The sequence below is a fragment of the Cuculus canorus genome, chromosome 2 (genome assembly GCF_017976375.1).
Source record: "Cuculus canorus isolate bCucCan1 chromosome 2, bCucCan1.pri, whole genome shotgun sequence".
Lineage (NCBI taxonomy): Eukaryota > Metazoa > Chordata > Aves > Cuculiformes > Cuculidae > Cuculus > Cuculus canorus.
In genome coordinates, this window is record NC_071402.1 from 133,440,274 (window position 1) to 133,468,219 (window position 27,946).

At 36.7% G+C, this 27,946-nt stretch overlaps 1 protein-coding gene across 3 annotated transcripts in view; it reads left to right on the forward strand.

Moving 5' to 3' along the window:
• The window catches only part of ICA1 (islet cell autoantigen 1), a 69,525-nt gene that overhangs the window by 12,177 nt on the left and 29,402 nt on the right, over positions 1–27,946 (forward strand). For all 3 annotated transcript variants that reach the window (XM_054059939.1, XM_054059940.1, XM_054059941.1), the window contains exons 3-7: positions 229–266; positions 2,774–2,945; positions 4,891–4,963; positions 6,396–6,519; positions 8,146–8,344. In XM_054059939.1, coding sequence (XP_053915914.1) covers positions 250–266; positions 2,774–2,945; positions 4,891–4,963; positions 6,396–6,519; positions 8,146–8,344 — 585 coding nt within the window. In that variant the 5' untranslated portion in view covers positions 229–249. The remainder of the gene's footprint in view (positions 1–228; positions 267–2,773; positions 2,946–4,890; positions 4,964–6,395; positions 6,520–8,145; positions 8,345–27,946) is intronic.

Consider the following 27,946-nt stretch of genomic DNA (forward strand, 5'->3'; position numbering starts at 1 on the left):
TTTGTGACACCACTTAAATGTGTTTGTCATGGGTTTAAGTGAGAATTGTGTGTTACATGAGGAAAGGTTTGGTCCACAGATTGAAAAGTTTTATGTTGCAACATGGTAAACAAGATGCTACAATGTAGTGATTTTCTGTGAGAAAAGGCAGGGGTTTTCTAGTGTCTAACTTGGAAATTATGTTTTAAAAATGTTTGTGTTAACTGATAATTTCTTATTTTATTTAAGTGTCTGAAGAAAGCAAGAAATATGGAAGGTCATAAGTAGTAAGTACTTTGATCATTTTTCCGTATTCGAAAGAGCTAATGGTGTTTGGTGTGTTGATATGTCACTGCCTGAGTCTATCACACATTATGTTCTGGCACCTAGTATTTATATGACTCACTGGTAGACATTCTGTTTAAAAAGAATAAAAATTAAAAACTGCCAAAGAATGGAAAAACAAGTGAATTGACTAGATAGAAAAATAGCATATGTTATGCATTTCCTGCTTAGTGGAAAGAAGAGTATGAACTGTCATGTTTCTAAGGTTTATCTGTGGTCATCATCTTCAGAGTAAAGTATGTCTTTCTTTTAGTTACATTTTCTGATTGTTTAACAAAAGCTAAATATGTTCATGGTTGCTTGACACACAGTCCATTTTAAAAGGCATTGACAGGGCCTACCAGTAAAAGTTGTCCAGTGAGTATTTCAGTAATGTGATTATAAATCTTTCATCATCTTCAGCATAAACAGGAGCCCATAAATTATCCAAACAAAATTAGAAGCTGAATTTGTATGTAGTGGTAAGAAGATTATATTCCTCTTATTCCTTAAAATGGTTTATCAGTCTCTATTTAAGGAATCCATATTAGACTCAGTGTAGGATTCGTTACCTCATATTAGTAAGTCATTTTTATACCTTGCACCACGCTTCCAGAATTTCTAGTGACCCTAAGTGAGGTAGATATCAAGGCTGGTTGACATCAGATGAATTATGGTGTTTTCTTCACTTGACCACTGAACTGAGATATCAGTTATTTGCACAGCTGTAGCAGAAGTTTAAGCACACAACAAGCCAGACAGCTGTCTTATGAGCGGTTTGATGTTTTTATTATCACTATTTTAAAAATAATGCTATTTTTATTAAATGCTTATATTCTGTTTTCTCATAAGGTAGGGGATCTTGTTATTTATTAGAAGCAGAAGCTGTAGTTTTTATCTCTTAAAGGCGCAGTATGTGTCAGGTTGATGGGCTTCACTTAACTTGATAGGCTGTTATCAGAGTGCGTAATGGTTTGTGCACAATTCCACATGAAATGTGGTACGTTGCACATGTTGTTTATTTTGTGCTGCAGCACAAAAAACACCTATATTTTAATTTTAATGAAATTCTTAAACTCTTGGAACTAACACTGGTAAAATTAAATGAGTGAAGTTTGGGGAAGTAGCTAAGATCTGCTGTATATAGGTGCATTTTGAGTTTTGTCCTTACTAACTTCCAGTTTAATTCCGTACCGTCTATTTGGTAATTCAGACACTGTCTCCTAACTCCTTGATTAAGAATAGCCAAAGCAAGTAACAGATCCCTGTGAAACAAACTTCCTTTTCATGTTAAACTGTGTCACTGGTAACCATGTAGGGCAGATGTGCCACCCTTTTGGGGGAACATGTATGAATGGCTTGTTGTTTCAGAATGGCCGTAGTATTTCATAGCAAGTGTATATATGTGTGTGTATATGTGTTATGTGTGTCTCAATACATGACTTGATGGGTATATTGAGTCTGAAGACTTCCTGGGATAGCAGCCCTGAGCTCTCTGTGTATTGTGAACAGAGCTAGTAGGTAGTAACTCAGGAGTGAACCACTGTTTGTCTTTCTACACGTGGAGGGTATCTTTTTTCAAAATAAACTCAAACTCTTTAATTTTCCTAGGCTATTTAACATATAAGTTTTGGCAACCATTTACTTCTAAAGATCTGCAAAATCACAGCAGCTTTTTATGTATGCACATAAGGGAAATGGCATTTTTTGCAGAAATTAATAATGGAGTGAGTCTTCCTGATAGAGATCAAGATTCCATTGTGAATCTATATTTTCTATTAAACCGTCTTCATATGGTTTAAATATTGCAGGATATGGAGTTTCTCTTTAGATTGCACTTTTTATTAGGCCTGCAACAGGAATGCAGAATCATCTGTCAGAAGAAAATAATCCTTGAAAGAAAGATTGCCTGTTATCTACCCACAGTTTTTATGTAGTCGTTGCATAGAGAAAGGTGTGAGCTAGCTATCTTGCAGATAGCATGCTGAAAAGAAATGAGTGTTCCTGTAATTCTTTACTATTCTGTTGTTAAAAGGGGAGGGCAAGTAGTCTTAGTTCCGTTCATAAAGTGAAACTTGTGAAATCCTGCCACTGCTGAAACTGCATGAAAATTGCTGTCTGCTTAAGCAACTCTGCTAGTTCACTTGAAACTCTCTTATTAGTGCTATAAAAGTTTAATTCCATGGGCTATAAATCATTGCATAATGCATTGGGAAGAATTCTTTGCAACTTCTTATTTGGCACTGTTACATGCTAAAAACATTCAAATTGACAACAGTGTATCGTTTTCCTAAGTAAGATGGGAAATATTGTGCTATTTTTAATCACTGTTATTAATGCATAATGAGGAAGTTCATGTTGTCTGCATGCAAGTGCAATGTTCTCGATGGAATTGTATTAATTTAGCTTGTTAGACTTATTTTTTAAGCATCTTATTAAAGTTTTATAATTTTGTTTCTTAATATTTTAGCAATTATCCAAGGGAGTTTTATGACCAGTATGCTCAAAGCCAAGAAAAATCTGTGGTCAATAAAATGCAACAGAAATACTGGAAAACAAAACAAACCCTTATAAAAGTCACAGGCAAAAAGGAAGATGAACATGTTGTGGCTTCAGATGCAGATCTGGATGCAAAACTAGAGGTTTGTACTATCTACATAATGTATATGCTTTGCTTGTTAAGCCTCTGAGATGTGTGCGCATAGACACCAGATAATGTATGTACATTTTTATCCTTATTTTCTTATAATACATTTTCCAATTTCAACAGAAGTGCTTATGAAAATAGGGCAATATAGTGGCATTTTGTAATACACAACCCCCCAGTGTCCCTCAAAGTTTGGGAACCTAACATCTCTCCTATGTATTTTCAGGTTTGGGGGGCAAATTTTTTATTTCTTTTCTTTTTTTTTCAGTGGCGAGAGCAGTAGATCATCCTTTGTGCTTATATAAGTCATCCTTATCCTTTGCTCATATTAGTTTAAAACATGTTTTTAAATAGTAATCTATAGTATATACAAATGACATTCTCTTCTATTGTTGCAAAATACCACATATACCGGGAAATATATGAAGTATACGAAGAAGAAGCAAGGTGCATGGTGCTCTTCCCTCTCTGGAGCTTTTGTGCAGATTAGTGGGTTCTGACATGACCAAAGACAGCGTCTAAATATCTGTAAAGTGTAACCGAGAGAAAGAATCCTGCTGTGTGACAAATACAGTCCTGCTGTCAGTATGCTCAACCCCACTGGAAAAAAATAAGGCTCTAGAAATGGAAGAGCTTGAGTACCTCTAACTCAAAGCTAAATATAGAAAATGGGCTTCTAAAGTGTAATAACCAAGTTAGTGTTGTGCTAAGTTTTATCAGTATTGGGGTTTTTTGTAAGGGTAAATGTTTTGCCTTGCTGTTTTTCTTCATGCTCTTAGAAAATTGAGTTAGGATTCTCGGTTTATTTGTGTTGTAGCTGAAATACAAGAGGCTTGTTTACAACAAACAAATCTTTGATTCTAGCTATAATAGTGATAACTTATAATATGATGATTCTGACTACGAGGTCTTCATGATGGGTTATAAGTCAAGAGTATGGGTGTGAAACAAGCTGTAATGATGGCAGCAGTATTTTGCAAACACATACCTGAGTTCCCACCATGTTTACTGTATTGCAGATTCTTCAAGAAGGGTGCTCTGTTAGCTCAGGTGGGATTGGAACTAGGGAAACCTGTGTTTACAGATAGAAAAGCACAAGCATATTTTCACTTGGACAGCTTCCCAAGTGCAAGTCACACTCTCTGTTTAAAAGGCAAGACCCATGTACAGGAAGTCAGGCAGATGTGAAGGAAGAGAGTCACTGTGCTAGAGGTCCCTTTTGCTTATATTTGTGTAATGCTTGATGCAGTGGAGTTTAGATGTAAGTCACAGATTGGAGGGGTTTAGATGGGCAGGCAGAAAAAGTAGTAGTTTCTCTATTTCTTAGAAACAACCTCCAAATTTAAGAAGAGTGCCTTTTTTTTTTGGCCTTCCTTCCCACTATTTCCCTTGGAAACTGCTGCTTTGCAAATTCAGTTAGAAAACCAGAACTATGCCAGTAAAAAGTCCAATTTAAATCAATAACTTTCTATGTTGGCATACCTATGCAAGTTTGTTACATTAGACTTTGTGGTATTAAAATTCAATACGCAACTTGCCACTCGACACATGATAAACAGGATAGACATTTTGGTAAATTTTTGCTCTGGTGTACAGATATTTGTACATCTTCATGCATGTCCAAAGATGTAAAGAAGAAAAAAAGATTATTAATAGTTTGGTTAACTATCCAAATGTTTCCAAATTATTTTTGTTTTTATTTTTCTTTTGTATGTTATGAATGATCTGCCTGTAGTTTCAGTGGACAACTTAATTGGAAGAAAAGTGCAATTGATGAGGAAAAATTACTTTCAAGCCAGAAAGATTAGTCATTATTCAAGAAGGAAATAGTGATTCCTAATGACTTTAAAAAAAAAAAAAAAAGCTCTTTCTTGTATTTTAGTCATCAGTGTTTCTTGCGTATGCTTTTAATTTTTTTGTGTGTTTTGTTTCAATACCAGCTCTTCCATTCCATTCAGAGAACGTGTATGGAGTTGCTGAAAGCAATTGAACTGTATCAAAAAAGGATTTGTTGTAAGTATGATCAAATACAGTCTTTAAAATGATAAGGTCGACAATATGGAATCATCAAACAAGTGAAAAAGTAAATATGAAAATGGTGAACTACTAATTTCATCCTAGTTAAAAATATTGATAAAACTCCTTGCAGACAGATAAAGGCAGACTTGCTTGCTTGCCTGAAGATCTTCTAGTTCATAAGTTTTATATTTGATGATATATAGTGATTGGTAGCTATAAATATGAGTGAAAAGTTGATTTTAGGAGTTGTGTTAGGTTTTTTTTTACATTACTCACTTGGTCTGCGTTTGGAAGTGCCTTGTCTTAGAAATCCTAACTGATTTGACTTTGTTTTTTTTCAAATGAGGATTAACTATAGGGAGTAGTGGCTTATTGTTAGTTTTATAATTAAGTAATTAATGCTATTAGGATGAATTTGATAATGCTGACTTGGCTGTACCAGGTGTACAGTGGCTGTCATTAGTAAGAGACAGGAAGTTTCAAACAGCAGGTTGTATTAAATGATCTCCAAGTCTTCTTTCCAACCAGTATTGTTTGATTCTCTGCTGCTGTGATTTCTGGAAAAGAGAATCCAACTTTGGAGACATCCTTTAATTTACTTTTTTTGTTTAATATATTGCATATTTTCTCCAGTCTTTCCTTTTTCTTTTGCCTGTCTGAAGAGAATCAGAGGTAATGTTTGAAGATATGGAGATAAAATTATAATACACAATAGCAGTGTATTGAGTTCAAGGAGTGTTGTACGGTAGCGTGTGAAATCTGATGCAAAGATGCAGCCTGTTCTACCAGAGTATGCTATTAGTCTGCATTGGATTTAACTTTCAGCATTTAGAAAAAATGACAAAGAGGGCTTCAGAAGATTTTTGCATTATATTATGCCATTCTTCCTACTGCTAGTGGGAAGAATTAGGTTCTATAGGAGAGAGCCACTTTGGAAGACTGATATATTAGGCCATAATGAAATGTTTTTGTGATGACGTGAGGCTGTGAATAACCTTGTTTGAAATTTGGAAGTACTCAAAAAGTAGAACACTTTTTTCTTTTTTCTCATCTTCTTGTTTAGAAAACATGCAGTTTATTTGAAATAGAAGTATTTCAGATATTTGAAATATAAACTTAATGTAGAATGTGTGGTGCTTAGTTGCTAGCTGGGATTAAACCACTACATCAACTCAGTTCTTTCTCCTGTTGTCTTTTGGCACTGATGGATTTTTTTTTTTATTATTGTTAATTACAGCAAACCCATCAACAAATGTCTCAAGCAAATGAGATCTTCTGTTTAATAAATGCAGAAATTCCACAAAATTACATTTTTGCTCTGCTGCTTGGATTTGGATTGACTTATCCTATTTGATGTTAGGCCAGTTTTCAAGCTGATAGGCATCTATTAAATGATGTGTTTGACCACTCATTTATTTTTCATTAGTTCTGTCTCAGGAAGAAAATGAATTGGGGAAATTTCTTCGATCACAGGGTTCTCAGGATAAAACGAGAGCAGGAAAAATGATGCAAGCCACTGGAAAGGCTCTCTGCTTTTCTTCTCAGCAAAGGTATTCATGTCAGAACTACTGTCTTATAAAGTACATGGAATAGTGGTAGTTGATTCACCATTAGCTTAATTCATGCTGTTTGACACGTGTGAGGTACCAAATGATCTGAAACTTATTATTGACCTAATTGGCAACGTTACTGGCTTGCTCTGCATAGTTTTGCCGGATCCTATTTTTTTGTCATGCAGACCTGCTATGGCTGTGCACCTGCAGACCCCTTTCCTGTGCCTCTTCAGTTCAGCAATTCTAAAGCTGTGGAGGTGCATTTGCACGGCCTGTTTAGCAGTGGGGTTGTAGAAGAGCTGTGTTGGGTCCCTCTCCTCTGTGGTGGCACTTCCCACTCTGCAGAGAAATGCTACAGCAGGCCCATTGTGGAGATTTCTGGGTCCAGGGAGGGCAGATAAGTGGGTAAGGGAATGCCTTTTTCTGGGCTGTAGAGTCTCATACCTCAAGCAGACAGAGGAGAAAGGAGTCTGAATGCCACTTTAAGAAGTTCACATTTTATTATATTTCTTACTCAATGCATTTTTAAGGCATCTTTTAAAATTGAATGGGAGGGGATTTGGAATTACGTGATCTTTAAGGTCCCTTCCAACCTAAACCGTTCCCTGATTCTATGATGACAATAAAACCATTTGTTTTTCTGTCATCTCTTGAGCCGTCCTCAAGCTCACGTTGAAGTTGGGACTGCTCTTATTTACACTGCACGGCAATAGCTAGCTCAGTAGCTGGACATCAAGAAGATACAATTTGCTGGTTACTGGAGCTGAACTTAGAAATTCTCTTATGCCTACGAAGTCCCTCAGTAGCACATTAAACTAACTCCACGCTGATATGGAACTGATTGAAGCCATTCCAGTGAGGTGGCTGGTGGCAACCAAGAGGAAAGAAGAAGCAGTGGGAGCAAAGCAAAAGCTGGAGTAACTCTGGTTCTGAGATCCCATTAGGAGCCAAAATGATGCCATAGGGAAGACAACAGTGTCCCCTACTGCCTTACTGAAGTGTATGTAGTTGCTGGAAGAAAGACTTATAAAATGCCTAGATCCTTCCAAAAGGTAAATTTCTTTCAAAGGAATTCTTCAGATTCCTTAAAAAAAAAATATTTAGATCATTATCTACTTGACAGATGACATCTTTATTTACATGTACATTTGAAGATTAAAAGGCCAATGGAAGTGCTTTTTCTGAGGTTTAATATGAAAATCCTGATATGTCTGTGGTATGTATCCAGTAATAAATTACCTAAGGTCCATATTTAGAGTTGTTAAATGCAACTTGCGAAGAGGAATGTTAATAGCATACTAACAAGCAACTTGGCTAACTGAATTACATATATGCATTAGAAAAGGTTTGGTTTTGAGTCATGCATATAAGTGAAAAGTCACTTCTCAACTAAGAAGGTTGCAAACACAATATTCATGCAAAATTACCCCATTCATGTGTGCTCCCAACCAAGTTGTAGAACCATCTGAACATGGAGTAGCACTTAAGTGAACTGTTTTAGCTGAAGTGTATGTTTTCTTGATTGCTAGGAGAATGTCAGTAGTTGTATTAACCAGACTACTTTTGTGGAAGAACTTAACAAAGTTCCTTTCCTTGCTTGCTTTCTTTCATGCCTTCCCCCAGATTAGCACTGCGTGCTCCTTTGAGCAGATTACATCAAGAAGTGGAGACGTTCAGATATAGGGCGATCTCAGACACATGGCTGACAGTAAACCGAATGGAACAGTATCGGACTGAATACAGAGGAGCTCTGCTCTGGATGAAAGATGTGTCTCAGGAGCTGGATCCAGATCTTTATAAGCAGATGGAGAAGTTCAGGAAGGTATGAAGTTTCCTGTAGTTTCCTAGAAGGGGGTGCCTGATGAATGACAATGAAGCATGGTTTTGATTCTTCTGAGGAAGACATAATTCAGCAGCACTAGGGATGCCAACTAAGCTTTTCTGTGACAGAACTCCAGCTAATCTGATACAGAGTACAGTGTCGTTCACAGAGTGGGTATAAGGAAAGATACAGTAGTAAGAAACAGCATTTTTCAGAAGTCCTATTCAACTTCAGCCTAAATCTTTCTAATTTAAATAATATATATTTTTAAAGAAGGTTATCAAAATTTAAATAATTACCAGTCATTCCTGAATGACTAATGAAAGATATTTCTACTGGCTGCTGGGGAAGGGGCAATTGATTTTTGCAACTAAAAAGTACAGAATTATAGAAATGGTGTAGCATCTGCTGCTAAATTTTTGGGTGCGGTTAAAAAACATTTACAAAATTGGCTGTTGTTGGATTTTGCGGGAAGAGTTTTAAATTTGGAATTTGTGTTTAAGTTCCTCATACAGTTCAGCATGACTGAAAACTGCTAAACACTAAAACTGCTAAGAATGCACTCTCCATAAATCGTCTTCATTCAGAATCACTCAAGTTTGCTATACTCCTCCCCTCCCAAAGGGGTTCAAAAAATCACAATTGCTAGGTGGCAGTCTGCAGATTTGCTACCAGGTGTGAGTATGGAATTCATGTGGACTGATCTTGGCCCAGTTGGTTCAGAAATGCTCATGTGAACTTCACGTTTGCTAGTGAGGCTCTAGACCTGATTTTGTTAAAAGACCATGATGTTCACAGTTCACTGTTGATAAATCTTGACTATTATGAAGAGTTAGGATCCTAGATATAACATGGTGGCTTGTGCTTTGATTAAAGGCAGTAAAAAAATTTACAGTAATTGTGTGGTAATTGAAAGCAGAGACCTAATAACAGAAATTGTATTTAAATGAACATCCATATATTGATATTAGAGATGGATAATGTACAAAAGATAATGTACAAAAGAGAATCTCTGTTCATCCATGGCTTAAGTAGGCTATTACTGAAAGTGTTTGGAGATGAAAGATACTTAATTTGGGGTTTTAAAAGCTTGAATAAACCATCTTAGCGGGAAAGGACTGGCATACATTTAGGCTGTGCCACTTTTTCTAAACTGAGGTGGTGACAATAGCAATTAAGGAAGGGTGGAACAAATGAAACCTCAGCTAGTCATCTCATCTTTTTTTAATGCTTCAGTACAGGATATTCCTGACAGTCTTGTGTCACCAGACATGTATTTTATTATGCCTTGTGGGAAATGTTTATAATGGCAAGTTCTTGCAGGTAAAATAATTGGTACAGTCTTAGCGTCAGCCAATTGCTTATGTATAATGTTTGATTTATTAGAAAAACACTTAAAAATGGAATGTTAGAATGAATAAAGCAGCACTGGTAATGGTCATACAAAACTGATTTATAGCTTTCTTGCAAAACAAATGCTGTGGAAGGTATAAATTATAAAAATGGCAAAGTAATTAAAATAATGTATGCTTTGTACAGTGAGGTGCTGTAGTTAGAAAGTTATATGTGAAATTTCAGCCATCTTGGATTGCTGTGCTTCAAGGTCAATAAAAATAAAGATTTTTTAAAAAAAAACACTCACAAAACTTAGTCATAAAAATGTAGAAATACTAAGTCTTTTGAAATATTTTGAGGTCTGAAATGAATTAAATTGTGACGTAAAGAAATAATGAACATAGATTCTAAATTTCTGTAGTCACACCTCAAATAGTTAAAAAAACCCAAACCCTTAGAAAAGGTCTTTTGAGCCTTTCCTTCCTCTGACTGGCTGTCAGCTGAAAACCTTTCAGATTACGTTGTAATGCAGAGAACAAAAACCTCTATATTTTGTAGCCAACAAAGTAAAGAAATGCCTTTGGTATCCGCTTCCCTACACATCCCATTTGTGCAACAGGCATATCAAACTAGTCTTTGAAGATTTTAACAGTTGCTGAAAGTAAACTTCTTTTTTTGGTTTTGGGGAAAAAAAAACATTACAGAAATAAAATCCTTGAGCATAATATACCTATAATGTGCTGAACGAGACACAACAGTTTCTTTTTAGTGCTTTACAAATGCGATAGGCAAACAAAACTACTAATGGTGGATATTGTAGTCCTAAATAATTAAAGGAGGTATTTTTATTGTCTTTTTGTTCTTGTCTTGCTTGCAGATCTTAATTGTGCCATAGTGTGGCAGTGTAATGCCAGCTTTTTTAGGGCTTATTTTGGATCTGTAACAACAATTTAAGAAGTGGTGCTAGTTTTGTGTTGAGAAAGATATAATTACTGATGTTTTTGGTTCTAAAATCTGCTAACACTGGAGAGAAGTGTTTGATCTGGAGCTACGCATCTAGTGATACATAAGCAAGTAGTTGATGAAGCTGATCCTGTCAGAGCACTTGACGGAAAATTTTCTTCAGACTTCTAATTGTGAAAAAACTAAGTATTACTTCAGTAAACTTTTTTTTTTATTTCAAATAAACAGTGCTGGTTTGGTGATCTTTATTGCAGCTAATGCATTAGCAGGATTTATATCACTTGGTTATAGGACTATTTTTCAAGTATGTAGCCTTCTATAATGTAATCCTAAATGTATCATTATGTATACAGATATGGTACTTGTTTTTGGAGACCAAAGCTAAATCAATCCAGATGGGGCTTTTCATACTTTCTCTCAGAACAGCTCAGGCTAAAAGATCAATAGTTGAGTTGGTATTTTCAGAGCTGATAAAATCTGAGTTAAAACATCGGCATTTTTGTAGCTCTCTTTGAAAACAATGAGGTACATGAAAGAATTTTCTAATGCTGTTCTCAAGGCATCAGTCTAAATACATGAGACCCAGCAATATGTAAGACCCACTTCCAAAGAGTCCTGGAGCACTGCAGAACAGCCTTCTTACATTGTTGTTTGAAGATATCCATGTGAATGTAGCTGCTTGAGTCAAACTGAGGAAACAGGTGAAGTATTTACTTTCCCCTGCAGAGTTCCATAAATGCTATGTACCTTCGTTCTCCTTTTTCTATTAACAGGTTTTATGGATTCCCCAGTGCTGTTCTAGATATGGAGCTCTTCCATCCTAAGTTCAGAGTTTGAAGTGTTGTTTGAGAGAATCTAAACAGCGCCTTGGCAACGCTGTGATATTTTTTAAAAATTCACTGAGGTATTACACCTTTACCATTTCCTCCACCACTGATCGGATTGATCAGATTTTCAAGGTTCTTAAATCCTGTTTTATCTGACTGCACACTGTAGCATGAGCTCTGCTGTCCTGCTGTAAAGTTAAGGACCAAATTGCTCAAGTGCTGATCATCTCCCAGTGTCCTTCCTGCAGCTCTGAAAATGTTAAGCTTTTCCATGAATATCCTGAGAAGGAATGTACCAATGTGCAGAGTGATAGGCAATGTCATGGGGCACCACCCTGACATGTGCAGTCTACAGGAACACAGAAGAGGCTCTGCTGTTCAGTTTTACTTGCTAAGCTGTCTCAGGTGCATATTCAGTGCAATATAGACTTTCTCATCAAACCTAGACATTGCAGTGCTACCCATAACAAGTAAAAAGGCAGAGGAAATTAATCCTTTCTATATTTGTTTTTTGCTTCCAGCATTTTTCCACTCCTCTGCTTCCCCTTCATTTTGAGGCTTGATCCAAAGCTGGAGTCACTTTGTAAATAGACAGTGGCCATGCTAGGATCCCTGAGATGAGCTGAACTGCAGTGGTGTATGAAGAACTGGGTACCTGGAGGGTTGAACTGTGTTTCTCAGTGTTGTCTAGTCCTCTCTGCTTTGCCAAAGCTGCTTCCCTAGGAGCTCAGTTTCTGAGTGCATCAAATGAAGCTCAGATGGAAGAAAGAATAGGTTGAGGTTTTGTAAGGGTAAGGAGTGATGCATGGGCTAGTTGCAGCAGAGGTTTGGAAATGCTGTGAGATTCATCGTGGAATACATTGCAAGTCCTATATCTATCTCTATGGTACTTGAATATTACAGAATTAAATATCTGAGCTTGTAAAACATTACGTATTAGGTGTGATACTGTCTGTAAAAAGAGCTCAATATATTTGCTTGAGATCCATGGGGGGAACAAATAGCATGGTTTGTGCTAGGCCTTCTTGTTCTGGAAGATTAGAAAAGCCCTACCCCACATTGCAGAGCCCTGAACTACTTTAGTGGTGTTAAAGAAGTGCAATAGTTCCTATCACAAATGAGATTGTTGGGAAATTCCCCAAAACAATTGTAGGACCCTTAATGCCTAGCTGTTATTTTGCACGCAGTTGTTGAGAAGCTTGTGCCTGAGTTGTTTGGGCACAGTGTATCTCCGGTTCTTTCTAGCTGTAGCACTCTATATACTTGAAACAATATTAATGCCCTTAAATGGCACTTTAAGGATAAAGCTGGCAAGAGAAAAGGAAAGACAGTGAGGGGAAAAAGGAAAGTTCAACAAGAACTTGTAATGCTATAACAATAGCTTAAACTGTTCTTTTTATAAATGTAGGGAGTGGCTGATCTATGCAAGTTCTTTGTTAAATATGTTTTAAGAAATAAAAGTTAAAGCTTGCGCAGACAGCTGAGGAGTAGTGAGGATCTAAATAAATCCATTGAGTAGAAGGTCAGAAGGGAAACATTGAAGTATATTTATTTATTGTAATGATCTTGGGATTTATGGATAATATACATCTGCTACAGACTTATAGGGAAGGCTGAGGACCTCCATCTCTGTGTCCCTGCTACACCCTTGCCTACTGGCACTGCCTGGAATCAGTGCATTTTGGCTTGTGTGATGATGAAGGGGCTGTACCATGTTACAGCATTATCTGCTACTCTCCTACTCACCTATCCATTAACACTCACTGCAAACAGCCCTGCAAACCTGGAGGTGCTGAGGAAATGTGCTGGAGGATTTTTTCATTTTATTTTTTTTTTTTAAATCCTCTTAAATCTAAAAACTCTTGTAGAACTGAGGAAATGCAAAAAAGCCTGCGAAAGGGAGAAAAACAAATATGGCAGTTGCCATAGTTGCAAACTTTATTTCAGTTCCTGGTAAAAAAAATGAAAAGGAAATCTGTAGGCATTTAGAGGCTAACAAACTGAAAAGTAAGTAAACCACACAGGTTTATAAATAAAATTACAAATTTTTGTTTTGTTTTACATTTTTTATCAGATTATTAAATTAGTAGGAAAAAGATTGCAAATCTGGATTGTTGCAGTTCCTTATGAGTCATTTCTGGAAAAATTAATTTAATTTTGCTAGAAAAATGAGAGCTCTCATGAGCTGAGAGTTGAGAATATTGGCTGAGGGACACTAAACAAAGTTTTGGAGGATCGTAGAGCATAAAGATGGAAAATGCCTTAAAGATCTACTAAACTCTCTTCCTGCCAGGACAAAATTGCACATTTGTAGTATATCTTCCAAGTGTTTTTCTACATCTAATAAATATAATACAGTTGAGGGTGACACTGTTTAGAAGTTTTGTGGATATTGGTGAAGCTGTAGTTCAATTATTAAAAGGTCAACCAAAAGAAAATGTGCTAATGATAATTACATCTGCAGATGATACTGAGCTGGAAAGTCTTTTGATTTTCCAAGCAGCGAAGTATATCGCAGTCTCAAAGAAAAATGTCTTTGGCTGTTGTAGTCAGTGGTGTAATCAATATACTCTCAGCTGCCATAGTTACAAATAGCAGTGTAAGTGATTGATGTTTAGAGCCAGCTATGGCAGTCACTGCTTACCAACTTTGTTTTTTAAAAAGTAAAAAAAAAAAAAAGCCTCTTTCTCTTTCTTTTTAGGTGATACTTACACATTAAATACCAACACTAACTTCATCTGGGAAACTTAAAGCACATTTGCCTTTAGGAGACAAAAATGTAGGCCTTTGTGTGTGGAAGAGCAGATCATGATTGTTGCGTTCTGGAAATGTCAGAAAGCTGTTAGCAGCTTTATTATACCACACATTATATATGTGATGTATGACATTACAACGTGAAAAATAATGCTGGCTTTCATCAAACCTATTAGGAATGTGAGATGGTAAAAAATCTATAACTTTGATAGTCCATCTTTATCACTCTTGCTTCAATATCATCCTTAAAAAAAAGCCACAGCCCTCCCCCCCATCTGTTTGCTGCTTTGAATTGCTTCTGCTCATTAAATGAATAGGTGAAATTCCAGTAGATCAAATAATACTCACTGCAAGATAGCTGCATACTCTAAAATTAGTAAGACGATGTCACACTGCACTGAGATCTGCATCTTGGTGTAGCAATGTGGTGGCAGAGATAAAGAGATAGCAGCATACTCTTACAATGTGATGATAAGCAACACCTACACATAGCACTTCTTGTGACATGCCCTTGCCACCAAGAATATGTTTGGTTTCGTTCTGTTAGGGATTAGCAGTAAGAACGTTATTTTAAGTGATTTTTTAATATGAAAGCATGTGGTGTGGGAAATGCTAAATTTCCTTTTACCTGGAAATTATGGTAGTGAAAACCAAAATGCACTAAAAAGTGCTCTTCAGATGAAACTGCAGGTTTTGCTTTGTCATTAGTCTTTCTCCTTGGAAAAACAGATGGAATTTCAGTGCTGAGCATGTTTTCTCTGTGCAGTTTCAGCTGTAATGTTTTTTCCAGGTTCTCCAATGTCAAATTCAGTAACGTTTAGTGGAGAAACCAAAATGTTCCAAGATACTTTACATATAAAATGCTCAAGCATTTTAAAGCAGCTGTGGAAGATCCACCTTTTTTGAAAATATGACTATAAGCTGAAACATTCTTCACAGTGTAAGCATTTTATAGTCTTCCAACTTTAAATTACCATTTCAAGTACCATTTGTAAGGATCAGGGTAGACAATAAGATAAAATCAATTATTTTCTGAAGCCATTTCATGTATATTAAATATCACTGATGATTGTTACTGGGTTAAAAGCAAAATAACAATCTGTGATGGAGATGCCCTTTTAAAAGCATAATAAGAGTATGCCACTTAAAAATAGAAACAGGCTTCTTGGAACAGATTACATCACCTTAAGAGGTATTGCTTGTGGAATATAGTTGCTCCCAGAGATTGATGCTTGCCCTTGAGAGGCAGTTCATCATCTGTTCAGTTATTTTTACGAAAGAAAAGTCTGAGGTGAGACACAGCAAAATGTCTGTAAAATAGAACAAAATGAAGTGCTAGGCTACAGGTACGATATATTTTTAACAACCTTGTTTCATGTAACTTAGCTGAAATCAAAAGAGATAGACTTATTTGTGTAGTTTTAGACTTCTGTTTATTTCAGGAAAAGGCAGGCAGACATATTCTAAAAATTTCACATAATTAGCAGAACTTGTGCTTCAACAGAATACAACAAATGTTTACAAACCCTCAGTGATTTAAATAAGTAGTAATGATAAGTCAAACTTTAACAACATAATTGTTATTAGCCCCAGTGTTAAAAAGGGACTTTCAAATATGATGTGACAAAAATTAAAGTCCAAGAATGTTTCTCATGTCTAATAATTATATAAATATGTAAGCATTAAATTCAATACTGGATTTTTTAAAATAAACAAACAACACTGTTTTCACTTTATTAATATTCTGCTGTGTTCTGTCATAAAATCAGAAGAAAAAGAGGAGTGCCAGACAATTTCTGTTGCTCACAGAAGTTCTGAAGACTCTAACCCCACAAACTGGTCTGTGTGGGCAAAACCCCTAACCCATGTGGATCATTATGTCAGTTGAGAACCTAAATGAAGTGTAAAAATATAAACAGAATAGTTTGTGAAAGGAGAAATGAGATTTGGAAAATTCCCTCAGCCTTCATAATCTGAAAAGGCTAGCAGGATAGTTAAAGAAATATTTTTAAAAATAAATGAAATACAGATGTGGCCAAACTGAGAGAATTCTGCAGGAGAGAAGGATAAACAGGAAGGGGAATACAGCTGTTGGGGAAAACATTGTTTACACAAGAGAACCAAGTTTTTCTATGGTTGCCACTGCCCAGGAATTCTTCTTATACTTCCCTAAAATGCCTGGGCACATACATAATGTAGTCCATCTGCTTTTACTTCATAAGGCCTTTGTTGTTCAGTTATGTGCTACATAGGCTCTGAATGATTACAAAGATGCTATGTTTGATTTTTCTCCTTCAGTTACAGAAACCAAACTGAAGTTAGGATTTAAAGAATAAATAAAAACCAAAAGGTACTGTTCTAACTAGAAAAATGGCTAATATGCCGTTTCATTCTAGTTTAAGAATATTCCACCAGAGCCCTGCTTAGATTTCAAGTGCTCTTTCGGTTGATAGCACAATGAAGTCTGGAGAGCATTACAGGAAGGTTTGGGTTTTTTTTTTTAATAATTACAATCAGTCTGAGTTTATATCTGAAAAAATGAAATTTAATTGTTTTGAGGGAAATAAAGCATGCTTATTGATGTATTAAATATCAACCAGTAAACTTAATAATCATCATGTATTTAGTTTTCTATTTATCAGCATTTTCAGTTCAGGTAATATAATTTGTCTTAGTTGTGTTTATCACTGGCAGATTGGAGCAATAACAATGCACAGAATTATGTATAAAAGACATTGCATTATAAATGAATCATGAATATTAGTGAGTACTATTTCATATTCGGTGCTGAAAGAGGCTAAATGGAAAATAAAACCCAAAACCTCAACTATAGTACTCCTACTCCTTTGCTGTAGACATAGTGGCTTTGCGCTCAGGACAGTGAGAGCGTCTAGGGACTAAATGTTAAAGGGAACTTGGATCTTGTTACAGGTATCTTTGTTGGAGTGTTGGTATCACATCCAGCTAGGATTTGCAGTGTGTTTGTCGGTGGCTTTCCCTGGTACTTCATACATCCACCCAACTCATCATCCTTTGCAGTGGCCAAGAGAATCATGCAGGCCGGCTTACTGTTTTATGGTGCTTTCACTGGGGAAAATGTTACCGCATCTGAACTTGAGCTTTTCATATCCCTTTACCTAATTCCAGCTTATTCACTCTTCCTTCTGCCTACTCAGAAGGGACCCAGAATCAAGTAACAATCTTGCTCAGGTCCTGAAGAATTTAATTTGGATGAAGGAAATGAAAAATATAAGTGGCATTTTCAAACCATGAGGATATTCCACGTAAAGGATTCAAGAACACTTCCAAATATCTTCAGTAAATGAGATAAGTTGAACTGTGTAATTACTAGATAAGTAAAATCACAGACATAGTAGAGAGATCAGTTTTATGCTATATGATGATTTTCTTTACGTCGCCCTATGTTTTTTTTCATGTTCAGAGGTAGTAATTACCTGTCTCTGTTTGCTGCAGGGGCTAACTGTGTATTTGCTCTCCACTTGCCAGCATTCCTCCCTGCACTACGTGTGCATCTTTAGCTCTCAAGTTGTCTACTGTGTTTAACACAATTGAATTGTGAAACGCAGACCAATTCCAAGCACTTTTAACTCTTAAGTCCACAGTAGTTCTGATTTGGAGCTGAATGTGATCTTTCAGACCTGAAAGCTTATATCTTTACTTTTGCCATTCATTTTGCTCAGCCTGCTTCTTGCTACAAATCTTTGCAACCATTTTTGGCAACTTCTGGTCTTTCATCATATTAACAGAATGTGACTCCTTGTTTTCAGACTACATAAAGTTATTTGCGTCTATGCAAGGAACTGTTGAATTTCTTCACCATCCTCGTGGTCATTTGAGGAGGCATTCTAAGTTATCAGGACCAAACTCTTCCCTAGATATATGTTCATTCACAAAAATGTGCATCCCTTTGCAATTTAGCATAGTAGACGTCCAGGCACACTGTTTTGGTAATTACTCATGACTACAGATTGACAGATGTGTGCTCTGTCTATATTTAGGACTTGCAGTGTAAAAGTCTATCCCAAAGCTGTGAAGTAATGCTACTTGGATGAATGTTGTCCTGGTTTCAATTTGAGTCTCCTGATCACAAGAATAGAAAAATCATTGGTAATTATTTTCTCTGTGTGTCCTTGTTTCAAGGTATGTATTAGAGTCAACATGGGCTTTTGACTTTCAGCCGAGTAAAGCACACATCCTGGGTTTGACTAATACTGAAAATCGTTACCAACAGAAAGTTAAGGCGTTTATCTAGGCTGCTCAAAGCAGGAAAAAAAGCAGGCTTCTAGCAAGGCTAGAAGCTATATATTTATCACTTTCCCTTCATTAAAACTGTCATGTTTATTCTCTTTTTAAAATTATTTGTGTGTTGATCCAAGCTGTAAAAATGAATAAAATTACCGTGAGAAACCTTTCCATCGTAATAGCTTCAGGAGTGTGTTATGCTCTGTGCTGGCTGGTAGTCTGGGAGTACTCAAAAGGTGTAAGCTCTGAATGGTAGAGCTGCTGTTGCACACCGTTTATTCCTGTAAAGTCCCAATGTGAATGAGTTAGAGGCTCCATGCACTCTAGCTTTCAACTGTCACATATCTGACTGCATGACAACTCCTTTCTTTGATACGGTTTGAAGTTAAACAGATTAACCATAAATAGTTTTCCTTTGTGCTGGAGAAAAATAGAGGAGAAGTTTCATGCAGCCAGCAGTGGTGTCAGCTGGGATGTAGCTGCTGACTGCAGCCTTCTGCTTCCCTCCATCTTCTCCTTTGGAGCAAGAGCTACAGCTCTTTGGATCAAACTGCTGAGTTTGGGTCCTACCCTGCATAGTGTGGATGCATTCATGTGGAGATGATTTCTTTCGACACAGGCAGAAGATGGGGAGGTTGGTAGGTAACATGTAAGGAACGTAGGCTATGAAGAGGTGGGGGTGATTTCTGAAAAAAAAAAGCCAGGAATATGCATGGCCCTTTTTCTGGGGAAGGTGTATGGTTGTGCATTCGTTCTGCTTCTCTGAAAGATGGTGCCTAAATGAAGCTGATCTGGGGCAGAATTCTGTGTAAACATTTACAGTGTTTTGAGAATAGCATCTATCATTTTAGCTTAAAAATTTATATTCCCTAGCTTAAATTCAAGTAAACGACTCTTTATTCGAAATAAGACTCCAAATTCCTGTGTAAACGTGTTTAGCATCTGTTTAATTCAGAATTATTTTAAAAACAGTTCAGTTAAGCTGCAAAAAAGTGATATACCTTCTCCATTTCTAGAGCTGTGGGCTTGGAGGCTGCTGAACCTTTTAAAACGGGGTGACTTATTAAGTTTTTTTTCTGATTTTTGTGTTGTGCTGTGATCTTAATTTCAATAATGACTTTGAGGACATTTTTAAAAAAAAAATTGAGACTATTACTGCTCTCGGCTGCTTAAATTTAAGAAACTTTCCTTCATATTACAGCAAACAGTGTTTGGAGTTGTGAAAGTGTTCCACATCTTACATTTGAGACTTGGTTGCATCCTGTATTTTATAGAAGCTGGCATATTGTGATTTCTGTGTGTATTCCATTTTATTTTGCTCCAACGAACTCATTGCTGGTAGAGCAATTGGATTCATATTCTGGAACTGCACTGTGCTGCTCTGTTTGTGAAAGCTGTTGTGAGGCTTAAAGCAAAAGATTTTGTTGTCTGCTTTTTGGCTGGATGAACTTGCTGGATTGTGCTGAGAAATGTAACTTTGATTGGGGCTGTGTCCAGTCCATTTCCAGATGAGTGGAAAGGATACTGCAGAGGCTGCGCTCTCACCGAATGACGTGCTGTGTCTGCCCACACTGGGACGTGCTAGAGGGGCAGAAATCAGGAAGGAGGAGGAGAATGTCTCCTTAATTCCTGGTAATTCTTAGAAAGAAACTTCAGAAGTTTTCTGTTGCTCTTGGGATGTATCTTTCAATCCATTTTGAAGTGAAGGGATTAAACAATTTCTTTTCGTAGTGGAGGAGGAAGTCTATTTCTATTGCTGCAGGGCAGCTGTCAGAAAGTTGTTATTTAGCACAGAGAGCAATATTACTTGCCACATATTGTTGTCATGTCTTGGAGAAATTTGATTTGGATGTAACAAAACTTTGCTGCTGCAGAAACACGTTTGGATCCAGGTACTTGCAATACCAGAGTATTAGTAGTAGGGAGGAAAAGATGTCAAATTCAAGTCAAAAAAAGTAAGCAGGAAAGGGAAAAACCATATTCTCTTGAGACATCTTCAGTTAGATCACCTTGTTGATTGTATTGGTTGAAGACTCCTAGCATATGAATTTGGAGTATCTAATTGGGCCTGTTCTAATTAAATGTCTAAACCAGTAGTAGGGCTGCTCCAATAATATTTATTTTTAGCAAACTGCCTTTTAAAAATAGAATATATTAACTATACATGCTTTTTCCCAGAGGATTCATGTGGAGAATAAGACTGTTCAGTACACCACTCCCCTCTTAAATATCGTGAGTAGACGTTTCACTCTGCAGACAACCCTCTAGGTCTTGAACAGAGAGAGAGGAGTGTTGCCTGTGTGCTTGGGGAGTGGATGCTGGAGGATAAGCTGACCCTCTCCAGGTAGAGCCTCTATGTTTTGGCAGTCCAAAATTCAAACCCTAAGTTTTAATATATATATGTAGACTTCTGTACAAGGGGGTAAAAATTTTTCAAAAGTCAAGTACTGAAACCTGGTCTTTTCTCTGCACTGCAGTTATAATTGTAGAAATGTTGAAGCATCTCAAAATTGCCCCACCCTTTCTTCTAATGAATCCATGTGAATGCAAAGCTTATGTACTGTCATACAATTTCAATATGTAAAGCATTTGTACATGCTTTCTATTACTTAGGCATGTTTGAGTGTAGGTAGTTCTTGAATACACCCTGGCAACTGAAACTGAACACTCTTGCAGCTATAAAATTCACTCAATACACTTTTGAATTTTGATAATGGAAAATCTGCTGTTATAGAGACATTAAAAGAGATTACTGCCTTGTTGGAAAATCTCATTTGCAGTATTTGTGCTTACTTAGACCGTAGAACAGGTAGTTTTCCCACCATGAGAAGACACTGAGCCTGTCCAAATACAGGATGGCAAGCTCACAAACCCACCTTGACCTACAAACATTACCTTATTCTTAAGGAAAGACATGTTAGTTCAAAGGAAAATCCACTGTCTGTCCATCATCTGTTGGTAACTAGTGCTAGCAACGAGAGACTTGCATAGAGCAAAGACAGTGCTGTGGGCAGTGGAGTCATCATAGGACATAGTGTTTGAGTTTTTCCTGTGAAATTTTCCTGTTGCCTTTTGAACCAATGTGAAGTCTGGCTATCACAACAGATGGCTGTGATCGGAGAGCTGACACAGATGTTGACTAAAGATCCACTGTCCTTATGATGAATTCAAACAGCTAGTTTGGTATAATGCCTTCTGGTTCTTGCGTTGGCCGAAGTCTGGTCTTTTACAACTTCTATGTGATATGATGGGCTTCCATGATACTCCTGCTTAGTCATCTCTCTTTTTCTGGGCTGGAAAATCCTAATCTATCACTCTTTTTACAGAAACTATTTTACATCTTTGCTCAGACATTTAATTCTCACTTGTTTTTTCTTCCCCCGTTGCTGAACCGTAACTGATCTGCTGCTAAACTGGAGTTTGGGTGGGAAAAAAATATAGTATGAAAAAAACCCCCTTCATGTCACATATAATATTTATGGAATCACATGCATTATGTGCAAGGAAATTCTCATTTTTCTCTATCTTTAGAGATGCAAGAGAGTTGGAAAAGACACATTATCAAACAGCAGGAATAAACATAGGGTTAGGTAGGAAGTGAGGCAGAAGGAAAAAAAAATTAAAGAGAGAAAGGACTAAGATAAATATGTATCTGTCTGCATAAAAGAGAGAGAAAGCTACCAGTTAAGATTCAATTTCTGTGATAGCCATCACTGAATATATCAGAAGATGATACAACCAACCTGTTTTGGGGGGAGGAAAAAAAAGGAAGAATATTCTACCAAGCCATAACTGTATAGCCTTGCAGCGGTCAGAGTATTGCTTGCATCTGCTGACTGTCAGTGGTTATGAAGTAAGCAGTTTTGACCATGGCTTGCTCATTACTGCCAGGCTGGAGTTACATGGTGTGTGAACGAATAGGCTCAAGGCAGTAAATTTTTTACAGGCTGAGTACTGAAAAACTTAAGAGGGAAATAAGGCATAGATGTGACACAAAAGGCAGATTTCATGTCCTAATGAATGAAATCCACAAAGAATTCGTGGTGCATGTCTACAACCTGGCTGTTTGTTAAATATAATAGTTGTAAAACATCTATTAGAAAGAAGTCCTCTCTTGGGATTTAAAAATAGCAGTGTTTAACGCAGCGTACCTAATAACATCTGGGGTTTTTTACCTTATATTTTTCTGTTGCTATTAAAAAACATGCAGCAATGCTCATTAAGCACTTTGCTCTTCAGCATGACTTTTTCCTTGACCATTGACATGGATACGAGCAACATGAGAGTGCATGTTTAGAGTTGTGGGTTAAGAAGCTGTTTGGTATGTTTTATCACAGTTTCATCTCTTTTGTATATTTAATTTTTTTTCTCCTCCTAGACAGCAAATGGCTAATTGTAGCTCTGAAACTACATTTGCAAGGTTTCTATGCCAGTTTTTGTTAAAATCTTCTGTAAAGAAGGAACTTAGCTGTCAGCCAGTGCCAGGAGTTGCTTGACACAGTTTGAGCACAGATTGCAGTCCACAGCTCTGGATTGAAAAACTGCAGAGGGAAAGTATCTGAAAGATACTTGAGTAAGAGGTAACTTGAGGACGAGGGGAATTAAGAAGAGGTGTTTCTAAGCCAATCAGTCTTGTTTAACAAAGAGAAAATGAAGAGTTGCCATGACCATGGTACGTAAGTTACCTCATCTCCTCATCAGGAGTTTATCAAGAATCATGGCTTGAAAGTTTATGCTGGATGAGTTCACGTAGAAAATAAGGCACATATTTAACTACTTAATAGTTATTATTGGCAATAAAGATGTTGGGGCTGTTTTTTTCCTGGATTTGTAAAACCTATGTTGAGACATCTGTTGTATAGATATCTACACTGAAACTCATCAACAGCAGCCCCCTCTATGTCCAGTGGAGAGAAACGGGCTCTTTTAGGGTAACATGAACCGTATTCTAGAGTCGGGTGTTTGCATTGGCCAGATCTCTGTCCACTAAAACAGATCACGGGGTAACAATGTAGATGTCAACACCTGAGCAAGGCATTCAGGCACTTTCTGGAAGACACATCTTAGGGTAAGTGCAGGAGTAATACTTCATGATGTTAATGTACTCATCTGTCCTAGTTTTAAATTATCTAGCCTATTTTATGGCAGCTATCTAGGAATGCTGTTCTGGAAAACCTGCAGAGCTTCCTAAAGCTGGATCAGGTATGAGTAAACAAGGGCTTAGAATCTTATTGTGCGCAGGACAAATTATAACAAAAACTGGGCCAAAATAGTGACTACTCTGGGAGTTATAGTGGCTTTCCTCAAGGAACTGCTCAAATAGATCATGTCCTAGTAGGATGCGTTGAAAATCATGGAATCAGAGGAAATACGAGATCTTTGTTGGTGCTTCCTGGAGTTTAAAACTGTTACTCACAGATTCCTGAATGTTTCTAAAGAAGTGCTTTTAACATACTGAAAAATTAAGTATGATGTTATATTTCAGATAGAATAAAAAATTGTTATTTTTTAAGAAGTAGTAATTCAACTAAAACTAATGACATCTGATGTGTTTTTAAAACTGTGAAAACACAAATATAATAAGCTTTCTCTTTTATATGATTACATTGTTTTCTAAGTGGATGAGGTTTTAAAAGTTATAGTTGCTAATAGATTTAAAGTAAAGAACATTGTCATCCAACATTAAAAGATTTTCAGGTTGTTCTGTTCCATTCTGGGAGATGATGCTCCAATGATATATATACATATATGAATATGAATATATGTATATATAGCTTAGGTTCTAAGTAATGGAACTTGGCAAAGTTCCTTCAGTGTAGCTAAGAAGCTAAAAAGGTCTTATTTTTCTCTTTTAAAATTATAATTCATTCTGTGCCTCGGGGCACCATGGCATATTAGAGGCAGAAGTAAGAGCTGTCAGAGTATGATCATTTTCCAGATGAAAAAATAATTAACCTCCCAGTTGTTTTGTAGCGTAGTGCAGCAGCACAAGCACAAATGGGAACAGAACACAAGAGTTATTTCATATCTATTAATTTCATGGACTTGAGAAATACCATTGTATTATCAGTTCCATGCTGCACACTAATTTAGAGCTGTACGTTGCATCAAAGCTATCATGTGTCAGTGTAAAGTGTCCACGTGAAATTTACTTCTGTCATATAATCTTTTCTTTGCCTGGAAAGAAATATTCTCCTGTCTGCAGCATCCTTGCTAGCCCTTCCCCTTTACTAGTGGAATAGAAAGAAAGGGGAAAGAGTAATTTAAAATCCTGTGGGCTTAGACATGAGAAACTGCAAAAAAAGCCCCCACAAAACTCAGAATTTTAAGTAGAAGCCTTCCATTTTATCTTCACACCAGTTAGGATATGTTTATATTTTTCGTTATAAATCAGTATAAGCAGAAAAAAAACACCTCTAAGCCCTTCGAACTCTCTAAATTCTTAACTCAGGAACACAGCTGGAAGCTGAAGTTTGCTTAAATGTGTTATATCCAGACACCCGTGGCGGCTCTAATGCTTTTTAGTTGGTAAGTGTTGCAATAAAAAGGTTTGTAGTAGGCCTGTCATATGTTTAAGAGCACTGTACCAACCAAACTACAAATAGTGCAGGCTGCTCATGGCAGTGCTTAAAAGACAGAGGTGTTCAGTTGTTTTATTTGCAAAGCAGTACAAGTGGCTGCCATAACATCATGATGTTCTGGTGGGGTAGCCTCTGCTATCCTGGGGGCAAGAGTCACTCATCCCTGGACATACCCAGTAAGGGTTTGTTTTCCTAGTGCAATACTAATTTAGACCCCTGACTGTCAAACTCTTGGACTTGTGCTTAAGCATTTCACAACTCTGGAGCAGACCTGTAATTTATTCAGTGCTTTTTGGTGTTGAGGACTAATGGGACCCAGTCTTATTGAAACCTTCAGGAGCTGCTGTTATTATTTTAAATAATAATGGGTAGTAGCATTGAAATCAAAGGGAATAGTCACATATTCGTATGAAAATGTGATTATCATCAGAGGCTATTGTTCTTGTATATGAATTAAAACTCTTACAGCTGCTATTTCATCTCCTGTTCTGATTGCAGAGGTAGGTGAAAAGAAATGTTTTTCACTAAACTTAGTTTTTGAAAAGGAAAACTAAGCGTAAGAATGAACCCATCATGCAAATTCAAGCAGGGCAGGATTGTGAAAATAGCTAAAATGCAGCAGGTTTGAATGACAAAGTTTGCATGAAAGCTGTAAGTAACATTTCAGTTACAAAGTGGCTTATTACTAGTTCTTCTCTCTAGACTGCTTTGTCATCGTGCAAGGAGAGTGAAATACATGTTAAAATCATAGAGATTTACTCTTTCTGATGAGAAAAGAAATGTTGTGATGAAAGGAAATAAACACTTTACCATCATGTGATGGCTTTATTGTCATTCTGTCTGTAGGTAACTGATGTTTCAGATTGAGTTGTTTGGCAGAAAAACATGCTTATTCTTGGTCCCAGTAAATACAGTGAAATGCTGCTACTGCTACACTAATCCATGCTAAGCTGCGTTTCTCTAGTTTCTGTTATGGAATGGTATAAGATTGCTTCTGCCTTTTTCTTTTTTTTTTCTTCTTTTTCTGTGCTGTACTTCAGCGTTTTTCTGCTGTTGCTTACATTCAGTTACAGGACTGTCAGGAACGTGGTGCTGCCTCCAGTGAGAAATCTGAACAGGTGAATTAGGTGCTTCAATTAAATCTGAAATCTCTGAGTAATTACAGCAGATAATTTGCTGGTATATATTTGCAATTATTTGAGTAGGTGTTGATTTCATTGGATTATGTTGGCTATCACTCTGTTTCAGTTGAATGTTAATTTGTTTCTCACCATAAATGTTCTAGCCCCTAGAAAAATAATCTCTGGGGGCTGAAAAGTCTTTGTACCGTACTGTATCTTGTGATAGACTTGCCTTGATTAAGTCTATATATAATGAGAGTTTTCTGCCACTTTAGGATACCAGGAAGTTGTGCTAGTTTTCTTTTCAGAATCTATCTTAATACTGTCTTTCCACCTGGGGTTGGAACTAGATGATCTTTAAGGTCCCTTCCAACCCAAACTATTCTATGATTCTATGAATTTGCTGATACATTCAAACCATCTCGACACAGGACATGTATATTTTCAACAGCATTTTCAAAGCATTATTTTCTTTTACTGTTCTAGTGACTGTGACCCTCAGTCATAGGTAGCAATTCCATCCTGCTAGTCTTGCAGGAAAAGAAGAGAAGGCAGTCTGTATGGCAGCTGTACTTGCAGTTTTTTGTCTCCTCACAGACATAACTTCTCTTTCAAAGCTGACGTATCTGTTGTTCTTTCATGGCAGAAAGCAGAAGAGTGCTTCTGTCACTTTCCAGAGTGAGACAGGTAGACATGTAATGGTAATTAAGTTCTTTATATGAATTGCACCATGACTGCAAATTTGCTTAATAGGATGAGTAGCATAGGGATGTGCAGAAGTGCAGGTGATCATAATTAGGTCCAGAATGGGAAATAGAAAATTTCAGAAATGTGTCATTGGAACTTGTTATGCACTTTAGGATGCCTAAATTCATATCTCAAGAATAATTTCATTTCTTGAACAAATGTGATGCACATCTGTTTGGCTTCAGACCTAAGATATTATTTGCATCTGTTATACTGTCCAAGTAGGTTTCCTTTTTAGCAAGGCATTTCTCACTTTATGAATTTCATTTGCTAAAATAAATGTTTGTCAGTCTTCTTCTTTAACCATTGTTTTTATGTGTTATTCCTGCAAGTTGATGGGCTAGAGATTAATGAATCCATTAAATACTATTCCAACCCAAGGGAACATTTGAGTTGAGGTATAGTCTGCAAAGTGTAAAATATACCAAAACACATGAAATTAAGTTTAGAACTGTGTGAGGCATTAGAAAATTTTACAATTGGAAATTGTATGTGGAAAAGTTTAATTACAGGCATTATTTTGTATGAAATGACAATTTTTCTGTTCTCTGACTAGCCAGCATCAGTCTCGACTCTTTTTTTTAGTGTTTCTTAGAAGAAAAGAAAAAAAATATCAGTAAGTCTTATATATGCTTGCGCAAAAGTGTAATGGGTGTTCCCTTGTCATAACACCACTCAAGCTATGAAATTATCACAGTTTTGTGGGAATTGAGAATCTAGTTCCTTATGCTTTCTGTGCTATATGCAGAAAGGCTGTAAGGTACACTACATGCTAAATACTTTGTGCTCAGAGTACAGCCTACTTCAGTTTGCATTTCATTTTGTGTAGTCTTTACAACAACCGGGTATTCCAGAAGGTGCTATACTTATTTAACACAGAGATTTGTACTGATTCCATCTGTCGGTATGGTTTACCCAGAGCCACCAGTAGGAAGGTTTGCTATATTCCAGGCATTTTTCCTTCTTGATTTACTTGCCTCCTTCCAGCCTATACACACACTGTGCATGCAT